This window comes from Pyricularia oryzae, chromosome 4 (assembly GCF_000002495.2).
Source record: "Pyricularia oryzae 70-15 chromosome 4, whole genome shotgun sequence".
Lineage (NCBI taxonomy): Eukaryota > Fungi > Ascomycota > Sordariomycetes > Magnaporthales > Pyriculariaceae > Pyricularia > Pyricularia oryzae.
Genome location: NC_017851.1, coordinates 1563556 through 1579446, shown reverse-complemented (window position 1 = coordinate 1579446; position 15891 = coordinate 1563556). Strand labels below are relative to the sequence as shown.

Here is a 15891-nt window from a genome sequence, read left to right as displayed (position 1 = left end):
GTCTGCCCAAATTGCTTGGCGCCACCGCAAAGCAGGTCAAAGGAGGAAAGAAAATAGTTGCATTTGTGGAAACCTCCACATGCAGGTGATGATTTAACGGTACGCTTTCTTCACCCTCGCCAACGGTCGTCGATGTGGTAGGGCACTTTCGTCCCGGGCCTCTTGACCTCGACGAGTCCGAGGATGTCCATGGGGGGGGGGGGGGGGGCATTAGGGATGATTATCCCCGACGCCGAAGCTCTCGAAAGCGACGGTTTTAAAAGTCGCCTGTATAGGCGCTTAGGACGTCTTCTGCCTCACCCGGATATCTGTGGCTGCATGAAGTAGCTAGAAAGGAGCAGAAGAGCATATCGCCATTGACAAGTTACCGGCCACGTGCGTTTTCCAAGCGATTCTTCGCCGAGAAAAGCCACGAGGCAGTTTTTAGAAACCGCCTCGAGAGAAACCATTCAAACAACTCTATGGAGCTTTGCGACCCCGGCTTGATGAGCTTACCCAGCTTTCGCTGTTGGTTTTCTGCGTTATGGATCTTTTTTGCCCGAGGAGACGATGCCCCCCTATATTTATCAAGAGGCGAATAAATGTACCATCTTCTCTACTGTACGCCTTGCTCTCGGATGTACTCATCTCCCGTGAATTTACCAGAACTAGCATTACTTTTGGCTGATGCCATCCTTGTCAATTACACGTGATGCAAGTGAGATGAACAACTCTGACAAACCAATTGTGCTAGAATCTAGACTAGGACTAGACTTTAGTATGCAATTGGTTATATCCCGAAAACACCCAAGAAAGAGTCCATATCAGCCCCATTGATGACCTCAGCTTGATTCACATGCGATGGGCCGAGTCCGAGTCTAGGGAATTTCATGACCTTGAAATATCCCAACTTCAAATAGAAAAGTGTGCACTGGCTTGAAGAAACACGCTGCCTAGGTAGGGACTCTGTGTTCTGTGTCCGCATTCATAGTTTACGGTACAGACGGACCTTGGTTCCTCGGTGGATTATAGCGGGCGAAATGACCGATATACGCGGAGGTACATGGCAGATAACAAGAAACACGCTATTTTGGGACTATTGTTATTAAGAGCGTCAACACCTAGCCTGTGAGGCCATCTCACTCAGGTGTGTCCAAAAAAAAAAAAAAAAAAAAAAAAAAAAAAAAGCCAAATCATCACATGCTGCCCCCATATGGGCATAAGAGCTACGTCGGCTCGACATGCCGCTGCGCCCCTACTGCACTGAACGGCAGCCATCTGAGTGCAGCTCTCGTTATCATGCACAAATATTGGTAAATTGTAAAAGAATCCTAGACCCTCAAGTAAGGTAAGCAAGAGAGGTACGTCAATATGCCAAGCGGGCCGGTGCATATTGCATCATTACCTAGGTAGGTTGGTCCAAAGTACTGGACGACCCGAATAAACCCTCGGACAGGGACATTCAAATTTCCAACACAGTTTCCCGGCATGATATTTTGTGGTTGTTAGATTCTCTTGATAACGGTCTACGTCTGAACAGACATACAAAGCAAAAAAAAAAAAAAAAAAAAAATACACTGATGTGCCAAGTAAATAAAAGGCTCACAGGTCTAATCCCCGTTCCCCACTCTCTCGAGAAACTCAGTGTCTTCTCCCTTCTGTAGCCGAGCGATTCCTGACCATACCATCCGTTTACACTTCATATCGCTGAAGCTTCGTTCCAGTAGTCCGTCCCCGTTCATATGATATCGACGCACATACCCAGAATGGCACCCAATTCGTCCAGTGTCTAGTTCGAGGTTTGAGATGAAAAAGAAGCAACATTGTGCTCCTGAACATTTTAGAAAGCAGAAAAGACAACGCCAATCAATATTGCAGGCTCAGAGGCCCACAGCTCCCATAGAGTGCAATCGCCAATGCTCTACTAATAAAGCATCCCCAAATTCCCAAACGCCCTCTTCGCTCGGTTTGACTCTAGATTACCTTGCGCGAATATGTATTGAAAGCTGTACAAAGTATTGCAAAAACTTTAGAAGGAAATAACATGATTGGTGGCCACAAGAGAAGAAATGACAGGCCGCAAAGAGAAAGAAAACACGCGAAAAAAACCACCAAATCTGTATAAGAGCGACAATGCGTTGAGTCACTCAGGATTCCCTGATCCCGGCCAGCAGCTCTTCCGCGTACCAATCCAAGTGAATGAGCCGGAGCTGATTCTGCCACTTCTTGGCGTCGAAAAGACGCTGCCATGCCGAAGAGATGTTGCCCTTCCAAGTGACTAGCTCTATATGCCAGCCCTTGGCTAGGGCGCGCTCTGCCTGTGCCACAAAGCCAGCAGAGAACTCCGCCGCGGCTCCATCCCCGGTTGCCAAAACCATGGTGCTCGGCTCCGAATCGATGATGCTCTCACACATCTTCAGGTGTAGAATTTCGTCCACAGCCTGCTCGCCCTTCTTTCGAAGGCCGACGGAGTATTCGAGCTGGATCTGGGCCTCGAGTTCATCCTCGGAGGAGTTTATGGCCGATGATGCCCAAAAGTCACTGGTGTTTCGGAACTGCTTTGGTCCTCGACCAGGATGCCGCTGTATGAGCGGCTTGATGACTCGGTGAAGGATATTCATTTCATATCCAAGGTTTCTGGCTTCATTCAAGTAAAGCGGCCAGGTGAGTGGTTCATGAGGGTTGCTTGTGGACCCTGCTACTACACGTTTAGCAACAGCACGGCCTCGTTCCAGTATCAAAGCCAAGCCTTGAAATAAAAAGGGTGGCTCGGCCAGTCTGGTGTTGACGTTAATGCCGCGCAGCCGCTTGAGCTGGTCTTGAAAGCCTATGACAATGTTGGACATGTCTACGAAGATATGAACGCCTTTGTTCGTATCGTCATTGGGGGCTCCGAGCAAAGCATCCTTGGTGAACTCGATTCCAAGTCGTCCAAGAATAAGTCTACACTTGGCATCATTGGTCGAGATATACACAGGATTTATGCAGCCTGTATTGGTCGATAGGAGCGGGTGAGGTGATTCCCAAAACTCATTCCAGTCGAAGTTCTGTCGCGACAAAGGAGGAAAAGGTATGGGACAGAACCAAGGTGCCTTCTTCTCTCCCGCAAAGCCACGTGAGTACTTTGACTGACCAGCATGCACAGTGCTGTAGTTCAAGCGCTGCAATGGCTCGATGAAGCATTCGTTCTCTGCCAAAAACCTTTCGGCCTTGGCCAGCTCCTCGACATAGAATTTGCGAAGATTGGGCGGTATTTCAAATGGTCCAGAAACAGGCTGGCGTTGACGTGCATGCTTACGACCCTTCTGTTTCTTCGGTGGTTTTGGTGTTGCTGATTCAGTTGACAGGATTATAATCTCTTCCAATTCCTGCTGAAAAGGACGGTCGAGTTGAGGAGAAGAGGGAGCAGTAGAGTGTTCCTCGTCTGCAAATGAGGGGCTGAAGCAACCCAGCGAGGCGTCTGATAAGGGGCTCGAGGTGGTTGAATAAATCTCCTCCCTGGATGGCGACAAAGACACTAGTTTCTCCTGCTTCTTTGGTGTTGTGAGGCTGGAAGCGTCAAGCTTGGAAAAATCAAAATTGGCAAGGAAATCACGAGGTATAAATGCCACCGGGTTGACATCCTCGTCAGATCCCGATCCTAGGTGGCCATTGTTACAGCGTTCATGTTGCTCTTCCCGGGTTTCTCGGGGTTCTTGTTTGTGTTGGCACTGTTGCGTTGGTTTCTCAGAAGGTTGCGAACAGTTGCTGGAAGATTTTCCAGACCCAAGCAGAGTCGTCCATGCAGCACTGAGCTTGGAAAAGTCCCCCAGTTTTGGCGCACCCAGCTGCGGTGAGCCAGGTGCCACCGTATTGTCGTTCATAAGTGGGGGGTGTAGTGTAATCTGACGAGATTCTGATCAGGCGGCGACATGGCGACGAGCCCCCTAGAAAAAGCTCGCGGTTGAATTGATTTGTCAGGTAAGGAACAAAAGATATTTGAAGATGCTATAAGATTAAATCGTTGGAAATGAATGAGAGGGGTTGGGTGAAAGGCAACTCGGACCAAGAAGTGCAGCTGAGTGTTGAGGTGTTTTGGTAAAGAACTGGTAGTGAGTGGGTGGGCGTTAGATCGCTTGGAATCACGGCTCACTTCAGCCTGAGCGGCGAGGTAGGCTAGAATAGTAACGCTAGGGGGGTGTTTCCGGGTGGCAACAACAGTCCAATGTCGCACATCGGTGACTACAACGATCGGGGGTGGGGCTTGGGCTGCTAGAAAGTGGGTTACATAAGCGAGCGGGCCGCAGGGATGGGTCGAGCCAGCTGACAGCAGCTTAAACGCTCGCTCCACGGTCCGCCGCTCTGTCAAACGGTCATGAGCCAGTTAGTCTGTCCGTGTAGCGCTTAGAGTTAGTACAACACGGATGCATTTTTGTCCGCGATAGTTTGAGCCGCAGTGGCGTTGGAAACCTTAGGACAGTGAGTAGCTCAAGTACGATTGAATCCAGGCCAGCATCTATCAGACAGTAACCTGTAAAAGGTAAACAGAGCCTTCTGAAAGAGTAACAAACGGAAGCTTAAAATACCTCTCTCTACCTACACATGTTTCACCAGGGGTCTGATATTCCTTACGAAGTACATGGTCACATCTTTATAGTCCGGCATCATCGTCTGCCTGTGAATATTGAAAATTGCGCCGATTTATGGCGAACCAGACGTGAACCTAAAAGTGTTTTTTATATTACACAATTGGCGCCGATTATAATGATCTAGTTGGTTTCATCGCCTATAACCAGCAACTATACATGCAGAGCGTTGAGTTCCTCTTGCGTTCCTCCCGAAACTCCTCTACCTCTATTCTAGGCCGCAGAGTGGACAATAAAGAGGCAAAGACTTCAAAGAAAAGTCTCTCCCTGAAAAGGAAACGAGATGCCCAAAAAATTCATCCTCATCAGTGAGCCCCATTGGTCTGCTTGCTGGTGCCATTGGCTATCCCTTGCGTCCGCTCGGTCTGCCACTTTGCCTTTTCTGTCGCCCAGCCTTCCATGTCCCTGTCCAACTCCACCGTCTGGCGATTTATCGTTTCCACAAAAGCTGTGAGAAGGCCAAGAGCAGCCACGGCCTCTCTGCCGCCGTCGCCGGTTCGTCCGTCGCCGTCTTCACTGCCCAATTTCCTCTTTCGTGACGCCTCCTCCGCTGCCCTCTGCTGCTCCTCATCCCGCTCCTTTCGCTTGCGAAGCCGCTCCTCCTCCAGTTTTTTCTTGTCAGCCAGGAATCGGGCGCTGTGACCCAGATTTGCGTGCTCCTCCGAGATTCCCCAGTGTGGCTGGTAGACTGGAGGTGTGGTGAAGAAGAGCACATGGCCGCTATCGTCTCGTTGAAACTGCTGGCGAACGTCGTCAGGTATGCCCTCATCCACTACTTCAGGTAGTGTGTAGACCTGAGGTTGCGGCGGGTTGTAGTGCCCCCCATGCTGCGGTACACCATGGTTAATGTGCATTTGATGAGGCGCCATCGGGGCCGGGCTGGGAGCCATGGCCATGGGCGCACCACGTGGTGCTAGAGCTGCCGGTGTCGGCGCCATGGATCGGTTGTCGTACACCTGCTGACCAGCTGGCGGGAGACTGTGGCGGTGGCCGGGACTCGGGACGAACTGCTGGGGAAACTGTGGTGCGTGGTGCGGCGTTTGCGGTGTCTGTGGTATAAATGGTCCTGGAGATGGAATCGCCTGGTTGTTGACTGGCTGCATGTGAGGTTGGTTTTGAGCGGGCGGTACCTGCATCATACGCTGGCCTTGGTAGCCCTGAGGGAAGCCTGGCTGGGCAGGTGGAACGCCGGGTCCTGGTTGCGGGGAGTGGTGGAATTGCGCGGGCGGAGTCCCAGACACTGAAGCATCACCCCTGAATGATGCCCTTCGCACATGATCTAGCTGAATATGCGGAGGCTGCTGAGCTGCACCAGGTGGCGGGCTTGGCCTTGGGGGAGGTGAATCCTGTTTGATGGATTTGGTCAGTCGTTGCTGCTGTGAAGGATTTTATTCGATATCCAGAGCTCTGAAAAGCGCGAGCACTGAGCATACAACCACCGCCAAGCACCTGGTCTTGTAGCAAAGTGCCAGAACCAGGGCAGCTGCGAAGCCGCTCACGGAACCTCCGAGAACGATGAGGTAAATCAATCCCGTGATAATAGCTCTCCTTAATCCGACAAAAAAGCAACCAGAGAACGAATCAAAAGTGCTGTACTTACATTTTCTTCTCTGGGTCGTTTATGCACTGCTCCGAGTAGTGGTGGCGCATTGGGATTCCCCCACGTAGGCTTAGGTAGCGGGTCCCTCTCGCTCGCATCGTGTCTCAAGAGATGTGCTATGGGGCTGCGGAACTTCTTGACCTTCTTTGGTACTTTCCATGGCTCCATGTCGTAGTCCTTCTCGCGCACTTCATCAGGAAGGCAGCTAGCCCACGTTTTGATTTTGTGGAAGGTAAACTTCTCCTCGTTGTAGCGCGCTTCACAGACGTAGACCTGTTTATCTTCTGGAAACCCAAGTGGTCGGCCTTTGTGGTAGCGTGTGATGAACATGACAAAGCACCTATCGACGATTTCCGAGACCTGATGAACGCGATATTGGCCAGTCTTGACCACTTCGTTCTCCCAGAAATGTTTCTCGTAGCGGTGGACCGTTTGCTCTGGTCTGTAGTACCAACAAGCGTTGATCCAATGATGTCCAGAGCTGTCCTTCCACATACGGTATATTTGTGCAACGATGGGCTTTGACAAGTCATTGAGATTCCTCAGATGCACCCAGTCCCCTGCATATTATTGTCAGCCTGGAATTGATCAAACCCAAGAAGATCAGCATTCCGCAGTATCATGTACGGTTCGACTTACCAACTTTGTAAACCTGACCGTTGTGATTGAGCTCCGCCAGGGGCAGTTTCCCTTCATCATCGACAAAGGAGTCATCTGGCCTTGCCTTTTCCTGCTCCGCGAGCTCACGAGCGTATTTCTGCAGCTCAACGGCGTCCTGATAGATTTCACTTCCTGGTTGGTTCCACCGCTTTGCGTTTTCGAACATAGTCTCCACATCCGCAATGGCCTGGTCGAAACTGTGATACTTCTTCCGTTTCATTCTTCTCTTCATGGACTCCAGAGACACTGGATCGCTGATTGCATCATAGTATTCCCGATGGCTGGCCTTGTCCGGAAGCTTCTCAAAGTTGAGGATTCGTATTGCCCCGTTCTCGTTCTTGGGCTTCCTAAGCCCCCTGAGCAGGTTGTGGATGCGGGCCTCCATGGGGGTGAGGACTTTTGGTGGACGACCACGTTTCTTGTGGACATCATCATCGTCATCTCTATCCCTTCTTGAGAATCGGTTTTTCCGTCGGCGACGGAGCTTGCCGTCTTCATCTGAATCGTCATCATCGTCGTCTTCGTCATCCTCCTCATCCTCCTCGTCCTCCTCGCCTTCCTCTTCAGGTGGCGGAGAAGGCGAATCGTCGGCGGCATCGGGGATTTCACCCAAATATGGTAGTTTTGCATCCTCGGCTGTTATCTGCTTCTCCGCGACCAGCCTTTCGAGTTCTTTGACAAAAACTTCCCTCAATCGAACGGCTTCGCCAAATACCACAGCTGACGGACGGTTATAGACTTGGGCGTTGTGACATATGAGAGCAACATCGCGCACGAATTCGGAAAAGGCAGTATAAACCTTCTTGAGTACTTTTTGCTATTGCGAGGATGTTCAGTCAGTAACCTTATGGCAGCCACTCAAATCTGCTTTGACCAAAGTCTATGCGACGCACGCGCAGTGAGCGCAAGAGAGCACACTTACTCTAACGGTGCTGAAAGCTACCGGCTCCTTGATGACCTCAAAATAATCCGGGAATGATCGCCTGTTTAGGAGGCGTTGGAAGTTGGCGGCAAGTGGGAATTCATCACTGATAGAGACGAATTAAAACCTGTTTACTGTGTAACCTCCAGGGGGCATCATGAAGACAAGAGAACTTACGCTGGGTCTTCTTGATACTCGCAAAGGTATGTTGAAGTCTCAGAAATCAAGTTCAGCATGTCGCGCTGGGTATTCCGCGCACTAGCCTGCCCACCGGTTCTGTTGTTGTCATCCAATTCCCCATCGGCGTCGGCATCCGCATCCATGTCTGCATCTCCATCTGCGTCTGCGTCTGCATCTGCATCCGCATCCGCATCGGCGTCGGGGTCGGTATCCATGCGATCACCAGAATCGGCATGGTTCGTATGTTTTTCGGCTGTGGAATTGATGATTTTGTTCGGTTGTTGCGCATCATCAGCGGCGCGGTCCCCGTCGCGATTCGGAGACGCGTCGGCGGCAGCCGGTGCTACTGCGACGGTCATGGCGCTCGAGGAAGAAACTGGTGGCGCGTCTGACATTTTGACATCCTCAGGGTCGCCCATTTTGGCCTCAATGGACTCGCGCACCTCGATTGCGCCGGCGCCGTTGTCTTCGGGGTGGGTTGTGGCCATTTTCGCAAACTGCCGCGGACTTGTTGGGGTGGAGCTGGACGGCGTGAGCGGCGGAACGGAGGAAGGAGAGGTGGATGCTGCCGCGTGCAGACTTGGCCGCGAAGATCGTGTGGCCCGCCGCATGGGTCTTGCAAGGAACAAAGTCTGTGCAGAACCCAATTAATTATCTTGGACTAGCGTGACGTTAGCGTGACTGGCCCTTGAGGCGGCAAGCGGCAAGCGGAAGCTCCAAGTCAATCGATAGCAAAAAATTGGATCCACGAGGTAAGGACTACCCGGCCAAGCCGGTCTACTGTAGACTGAGTTTTTGCACAGTTGCAATCGTGCGCAAGCTGCGAATATGGCATGTAGTTGAAGTCAAGTCGTCGCGACTCACGCCTGGCCTGGCTGGCGGAAGCTCCTGACTCCACTCGCTCGATTTGACTGCGGTATGCGCTGCAATCCTCGTCCCTTGAGAGCATCGGGCAATGTGGAATGACTAATCCATATGAGTCGAAGCTACCTATGGTACCTACCTAGGTAGGTAGGTTACCACTAAATACTACGTGGTACTAAGATCAATCATTGCAGATTCCTAAAAAAAAAAAAAAAAAAAAAAAGAAAGAAAAAAAGAAAAGAATTTTATAGTGATTGGTCGATCCCAGAAAATGCCAAGCTAAAATTCGTCCAAGCCTTTGTGTATATAGATACCTACGGAGTACCTAGGTATCTACCTACCTTTGTTACAAAAAATCGCCGACAAAGGTGAGCAGTATCGGAAATTATAAGGCGAAACCACCCAGACCATCTGTACAGGATTACCCCAAAGCGCCCCAGAAAAGTGGCGGTAGTTAGTGCCAAGAACCCAGAAGCAAGGTAACCAGAGTCATGGGAAGAGCACCTTATTCCTAGATTGACCGACTGATCGGTGACTGAAGACTTGACAACACACTTGTTCAACAATGGCGGTGACTTCTTATAACAAAATATATGGTTTAGTCGCTGTCATTTCGAGCAAACAAATACGCTTTACATGCTGGTTTGTCTTTCACTACCTGATATAGACAAAGTTTTGTTGAAACCTCTGATTGATCAGCACCTGCGTCATTTGGTGGCAGGTGGAACCCTCTCGTCACCCTTGCTTACCCGGCGATTTTATCTATAATCAACCACGAAGAACCAAGAGACTGGTACTGGTTACGACTTCAGACTTCCCTGCGTCTTACTTTTGCAGCGGCAACAATCGCCACGTTTCTGGAAAGAGCTCTGTTTGGCTCACCTTGAAAACTTGCATCCTGGCCCTAAAGATGGGAGGGGTACGTGTGAGGGTCCGACATCCCGAGGGCACTTTACAAGTCCAGGCGGAGGACTCTTGGACTGTAGGGCAATTTATCGAGCACCTCCGAAAGGAAACCGGTGTTCCATGCTTTGTGCTCAAGTCCGGATTTCCTCCCGCTGTGATTGATCTTAGCGACAAAAACATAAGTCTGGGTGCTCTGAACCTTGACGGCTCGGCCATCACGTTAACGCCTGTAGAGGACACTTCCCCCGAGGCTGTGAGGAGCAGAGAAATGGCCAAACTGGTCGAACGAGACTCGTTAATGGCTGCAGAGCTGGCTGCGGCAGAGTCGACGGCTACTCCATCCTCAGGACAGTCTGATCCTAAAAGACCTGACAACCTCTCGGTCCCTTGGCCGGAGATGGACGATGGGTATATGGGTAAGAATATTTAAGCGAAAACGTATCCTACTATGCTACTGTACTTGCAGATAACTAAATTGGCAGATGCCCCTTGAAGTTCTTAGAGTTATGGCCGATGACAACAGCTGTCTCTTCACTGCCCTTTCAGCCGCTCTGGTCCCTCAGGTGAGAGACCCGGCTCCATTTTTGCGCAACCAAATTGCCGAATACATTCTCTCCCATCGAGACACCTACAACAGAGCCACTCTGGAGAAGTCACCTGAAGATTATGTCGCCAATCTCAGAGGTAGAGACTTCTGGGGTGGATCAATCGAGATGTCCGTACTCAGTGCCATCTACGACATACAAATTGTCGCGGTGGATGTCAAGGTTCGTTAGCACGTGCATTGTGTCGTGAATTTCCGCGCCCCCTTTTTGCATATCTGACTCTGGACCTTGACAGACTTTGGAGGTATTCCCACACGGCGAGGACAAGACGGAGCGATGCCTGGTGTTGTATTCCGGCATTCATTACGACAGGATTGTGCTAGCTCCCGGGCCTGACTATCCTCATGAGACGGACATCGTCCGCTTCGATATTGGCAACGATTCAGCACTTAGGAGAGCCAGAGTGCTCGCAGAGAGGCTTCAAAGGTCCGGGTACTACACTGACACCAACACTATCGTCATTCAGTGCATGGTCCCGGGTTGCAACTGGCTCGGTGATGTCAAGGGGGCAAATGAGCACAGCAACGCAACTGGGCACCAGAGTTTTGAACAAATTGAGGATAAATAGGCTGGGCTATTTGGAAAACTCATATGCTGAATGCCCCCTATAGCTTGACACGTTCCGTGATTTACCGTCTACCCCACAGCCTGTTCATAAGTTGTTGGTCCGATCGTGCGCAGAAAGCAAATAATGACACGACAAAAAGACACGACCATGGTTGCATCTTACACATTAGGACTTATAGGTCATGCCGCCACCGAAGGAATGCTCGCTGTTCTCGCCGCCCTTGGTCACTTTACCCTCCGTCACACCAGTCTCAAAGGCACAAGTGCCCATGTCCAGCTTCTTGGCCGGCACCGCCGAGGGACTGATGTCAAAGTCGAAGATGTCCATAGGGAGGCCCAAAGTGGTGCATGCATTGGGAATATCAACAATGCCAGCGATGTGCCCTTGGATCGGAGCACATGACATGAGCAGGTAAATCTGGTAGTCGCTGTACCCGAAGCGCCGCAGGTATTCGATCACTCCTGAAAGTTGGCGGCCGATCAGTACGTTAATAACACCTCAAAACATCAAAAAAACCGCTCGGGTCACGGAGCAAAGGAAACAAGCGGGGTTCCTTACGAAGACACGTCTGACGGTAAGCGACCGTGACGTCCATGTAGTGCTGCTTGCCGTGCTGGTCCACGCTGAAGCCCTCAAAGTAGATGTGGCGGCCCGGCCCAAAGTGAGGCTCTACCGGACCCGGGATGTAGATGGGTGACTTTAGGCCGAGGTCTGCCATCCCGTTCTTGATCACTTTGAAGTTGATGGTTATGACACCGGCCATCTCGATGGCACCGCAGAAGGATATCTCGCCATCACCCTCTGTTTCCAAGTCGGGCTTGTTAGACCCAAGTCTTTATTTGTCGAATCACTTCCTTTCAGAAAAGGGGGCTGAGAGCGGAATTCGGGAGATGAACTCACGAGAAAAGTGCAGATCTCCGACGCTGAACTTGGCTCCGGAGACATGAACAGGCAGGTATACTTTACTACCCCTGCTCAGGTTCTTGATGCTGTTACCGCGATTGAATAAGCCAGTATCAGCACATGCATCAAAAACAAAAGAGCCCACCCAAAATGTTCCTCAAAAAAGGGGCCACTAACTCGCAATTACCTCCATGCTCGGGCCTTCCAGGAATCGTCCTCGCACCCTCCTTACCAACCCTGGCGGTGAGACTGGCATCCGCAGCGCCGGCGTGGACATTGACCGGCTCAGGCGGCTTGGCCACGTCGCGCTCGAGCTTGTTGGCGGCGATGAGATCCCCCTCGCGCTTGTTCCACTCGGCCAGGACCTCGGCGGAAGGGGCACAGCCGAGGATGCCCGGGTGGATCAGGCCGGCAAACTTGACGTGAGGAATATGCCTGGATGTGCAGTAGATGCCCTCAAAGTCCCAGATCGCCTTGGCTCTGGTGGCGTATGGAAGTTTTTGTCAGTATTTTCACGATCTGAGTGATGATCAGAAGTCATAGGTTTGAGAGGGTCGCAGAGGGTCATGGCAAATATCTATATACTCACGCGGATGGGTATATCTCGTCGAGAAATCCTCCCCCGTTGCTCTTGTCAAAGACACCCGTGAAGCCCCATGGCTGGTCCTCAAACGGCTGAACGTCCATGATCTCAACCAGCAGGAGGTCTCCCGGCTCGGCCGTCTCTACCTCAAAGGGGCCGCTGAGATAGTGGATCTTGGTGAGGTCGACATTGCGAATATCGTCTGCAGAGTCGTTGTTGCCGATTTGTCCGCCGGTCCTGTTGTTCGCCAGCATCAGCCTCGGATCTGGAGTTGACGGCGATTGTCGTCTTTGAGCGGCCAGACGCAGCGCCTCCGCTCATTATGTCTTTGATGGCCCCAAAGATTCATGCCTACCAGTCAACGCATTCAATTTTCACTGTTTCGCCATTCTTAATGGTTCCCGCAAACGGGATATCCGGGTGCCATCTGTTCTGCGTTTGCTGTTAGTTTTTAAAACATGTGATTTACTAAATGCTTCTCGCTTACATGTAAAGCTGACTGCTCAGCAGCAGGCTTGTCCAAGCTGACCTTGCAGACCTTGCGAATTTCCGGCATTATATACAGCTGTATTGAAACTTTTTTTTACAAAAGCTTACTGAGCTGGTCGACTAGAGACAGGAATATGGACTTCCAATGTAATGCAGTATAACTACTACGTCGCTATTTTGGGAAAGGCAGGACAGGAAGTATTTGTATCAATCACTCTGATAAGCTACCCCGCATACTACTCGGGATGATCACTACAAGCTATCTTGGCCAAACTGACTGATGCTTCTTGCCATCCCAATTTGATTAAGGCTTTACGTAGTAGATTGCATGTATCAAACCAATGTGCTACCTAGGTACGCACGACTTAGTACTAGGTCTAGTCTAGCAGTATACCCCACCCCGCATCATTTCCCGAACCTTGGCCGGCGTTGCGTCTTTATATTATCCCACAAGCTCCCCACAGTCCCAAGGCGAAAGACCAACGGTTGCATTAGCTCCACAACTGCATGAAAGCCGATTCCGAGTACTTGACTGGTTTCCGACCGACATCGCAGCGCTGATAAGTTGATATCGTAGATAGCAACGCTGATATGCCCATGCCGCCCAAGATAGCCACAATCGCATGCTTTCAACCATGCGATGCCATACCCGTGGAGTTTCCAGTGCCTGGGGCTTGTTCAGAATAAGGTGGCGGTTTGTTAGAAGAAGCCGTCACAGATTTGTTCATTTGCAAAGCATCCAGATCCCCAAGAGACAGGCTCAGGAACTCGTGCTTGTTCTTCCAGACTTTTTGACTCTCAACATATGCCGCAAGCTCTGAGGGTGGCGGCGGAGGGTCTGTAATCTTTGTAATGAGGTAAGCGGTGGACGCCTCTGCAATGCCGTAAATGAGAACACCTAGTAGAGGCACGCGCTATTGTTCCATCTGGTGGTTAGTATACGGACAGGGGCGGCGAAGAGATTTAAAGAGAAAGTGAAAGAAGAATGCGCGAACTAAAGACCGAACTCACAAGCAAAATATAGAAGCCAATACCGAATCCAAAGAGAATACCCTCACGAGTCCGAAACCAGCGCTTCTTCTGTTCCTTGGTCATATGAATGCGCGAAAAGTATGGCTCAAGGAGCTCACGCATCAGGTTTCTGGACGAGAAGTAGGTCTGCAGGAAAATAATAAGATATTTCCTGGGCATCAGCACGCCAGTGCCAAATATGACACTTGCTGGCCCTAAGCCGACAGCCTTTTTGAAGGTGTAGAAACTGGCTGCCGGAAGGACGAAACGGCCAATGACTGGGACGTATGAAAGGGCAAACATGGCCAACGAGATAAAGGCCTTGCGCGCGAACCGCCAGATAAACATAGAAGATGCTTCGGCGGTGCTTGTGGAGTTGGTGCTCCCGTCCCGCTGTTTGTACATCCTCATGTTGGGATAATACATATCCCTAAGTTCATCTGGGTTATCGCGCTTGTGTTTCTGGACATAAGTCAGGTCGACCCATCTCAAGGAGTCCATGAATCTGAGGCAAATACAGTTAGTCAACTATGAAAGTTCAGGGCCACTGAAAACGAAGCTCACAAGTTATCCAGAGTCGGTGAAATAAGCCTCATCATGCTCATAAGAAAGAGCGGTACCTGAAGCACATATTCGCCAACAAAGTTGAGTCCATCAACGAGCTTGTCATCCCAAGTTACGCCGTCCATGCGGAAGACGAACGAAAGGACCCAAAGAAGGACTTTGATACCAAGAATCTGTGAAGAAAGTAGAAGCATCAGTCTCAACTCAAAGTAGACAAACATCCAAAGCGTTGGCAATGTCAATATACTCACTGGAATGGCTATCGCCAGACGGATGGCGATTCCAGCACCAACAGCATATAGTGCTTGCCGGTAGTGCTCTGATGTGAATATGGCAGGGTTTTGGAGGGCCCTGTGAGCTACAATCCCCACTTTGTCAGTGCAAGGTCGTTTTTGGTAATACACATACACGCACACGCACACGCACACACATACACACAAGGAGGAGCTTGACGAAGAACTCGGGCGCGGTTGTATCAGTCACATACCTCCCACCAGGGTCAATTGCATGCCACGCAAGACAGCATTAAAGTCAAAGTTTGACACATCAAATGCTTTCTTGATCTTTTCTTTGTCAATCTGCACCGGCTCGGCAGGCATTTTGGTTTTCGCAGAGTCTGCCATGATTTCCGATGAGGCTTCAAAGAGCCTTGTATGAGTGCGGGGCTCAACGAGCTCTGGATGTTTGGTGAGTGCGAATATAAGTTTGAGTAAGAATATAATTATGGATTTGAACCGGAGAGATTTCGCATGCCCAAGACAGATCAAACAACATACAACCTCCAGTCACCAAAAGACCCGAATAAGGTAGAGAGCAGCCAGAGGCTTGGCCAAGGCTTCCCTCAATTCTGGTCCGACAGCCGAGCGGACCGATGATGATGTCAGAGAACTCATTAGTAGACCCCAGTACATCTTAGGTAATGGGCTTGGTGGGGTCTCGCTAATTCATGGTAGCTTGCGCTCGGGCCGTCACGTGCACTAAGCATCTCTGCTGCTTCGTAACCTCGAGATGGTTTGATTGCGACTGCACATCGAAGCGGGTACACTAATGTCTCCGAAGTTAGCCTATTGAACCAGATGCATGCTAATACCTAGAGTGCTTGCAGTTATGATGCAGGGACATCGGCCATCCAATGCCCATTCCGTCTGGGGTCGAGTCTCAATCCGTATTATGTGCAGACTGTGCAAATGTCAAGCGGGAGGCCGGCGGGATGACTACTGCAACCACACGGGAGCAATAAATGAAGGTAGGTACAATCTTTAGGTGACATGGTGACCATTCAGTGAGATGCAACTTGACCATCGAATGGTGTTGGCAAGTTCTAAATGCAACAAAACACCCCCGACGGTGCGACGATATCGCTGGGTGAGGAAACTACCAGGCATCTTTCCTCTGTTCCAGGTTCAGTGACAGTAATCCGAAACAGTTAATT

The 15891-nt window shown here is 50.6% G+C and overlaps 5 protein-coding genes across 5 annotated transcripts; 1 reads left to right on the top strand and 4 right to left on the bottom strand.

Moving 5' to 3' along the window:
- Positions 1–1462: 1462 nt before the first annotated feature.
- MGG_03531 (uncharacterized protein) lies at positions 1463–4105 on the bottom strand. The gene has a single exon (XM_003716339.1). It carries the CDS (start codon positions 3840–3842, stop codon positions 2127–2129), a length of 1716 nt encoding a protein of 571 aa, XP_003716387.1. The 5' UTR covers positions 3843–4105; the 3' UTR covers positions 1463–2126.
- Positions 4106–4546: 441 nt separating this feature from the next.
- MGG_13532 (chromatin structure-remodeling complex protein rsc1) lies at positions 4547–8824 on the bottom strand. Its single transcript, XM_003716338.1, has 5 exons — positions 7964–8824; positions 7787–7892; positions 6844–7681; positions 6205–6764; positions 4547–5950 (listed from the first exon to the last, which is right to left on the bottom strand). The coding sequence occupies exons 1-5, from the start codon at positions 8575–8577 to the stop codon at positions 4910–4912; spliced, it is 3159 nt and encodes a 1052-aa protein (XP_003716386.1). The 5' UTR covers positions 8578–8824; the 3' UTR covers positions 4547–4909.
- A 452-nt stretch (positions 8825–9276) lies between these two features.
- Positions 9277–13195, top strand: MGG_03532 (ubiquitin thioesterase OTU1). The gene is made up of 3 exons (XM_003716336.1): positions 9277–10152; positions 10232–10503; positions 10577–13195. The coding sequence occupies exons 1-3, from the start codon at positions 9741–9743 to the stop codon at positions 10907–10909; spliced, it is 1017 nt and encodes a 338-aa protein (XP_003716384.1). The 5' UTR covers positions 9277–9740; the 3' UTR covers positions 10910–13195.
- Positions 10423–13127, bottom strand: MGG_17079 (formamidase). The gene is made up of 7 exons (XM_003716337.1): positions 12883–13127; positions 12751–12827; positions 12402–12632; positions 11990–12292; positions 11810–11898; positions 11468–11710; positions 10423–11370 (listed from the first exon to the last, which is right to left on the bottom strand). The coding sequence occupies exons 1-7, from the start codon at positions 12949–12951 to the stop codon at positions 11075–11077; spliced, it is 1308 nt and encodes a 435-aa protein (XP_003716385.1). The 5' UTR covers positions 12952–13127; the 3' UTR covers positions 10423–11074.
- MGG_17078 (uncharacterized protein) lies at positions 13065–15842 on the bottom strand. Its single transcript, XM_003716335.1, has 6 exons — positions 15563–15842; positions 14947–15503; positions 14711–14817; positions 14460–14632; positions 13896–14400; positions 13065–13798 (listed from the first exon to the last, which is right to left on the bottom strand). The coding sequence occupies exons 2-6, from the start codon at positions 15080–15082 to the stop codon at positions 13514–13516; spliced, it is 1206 nt and encodes a 401-aa protein (XP_003716383.1). The 5' UTR covers positions 15083–15503; positions 15563–15842; the 3' UTR covers positions 13065–13513.
- Positions 15843–15891: the final 49 nt, after the last annotated feature.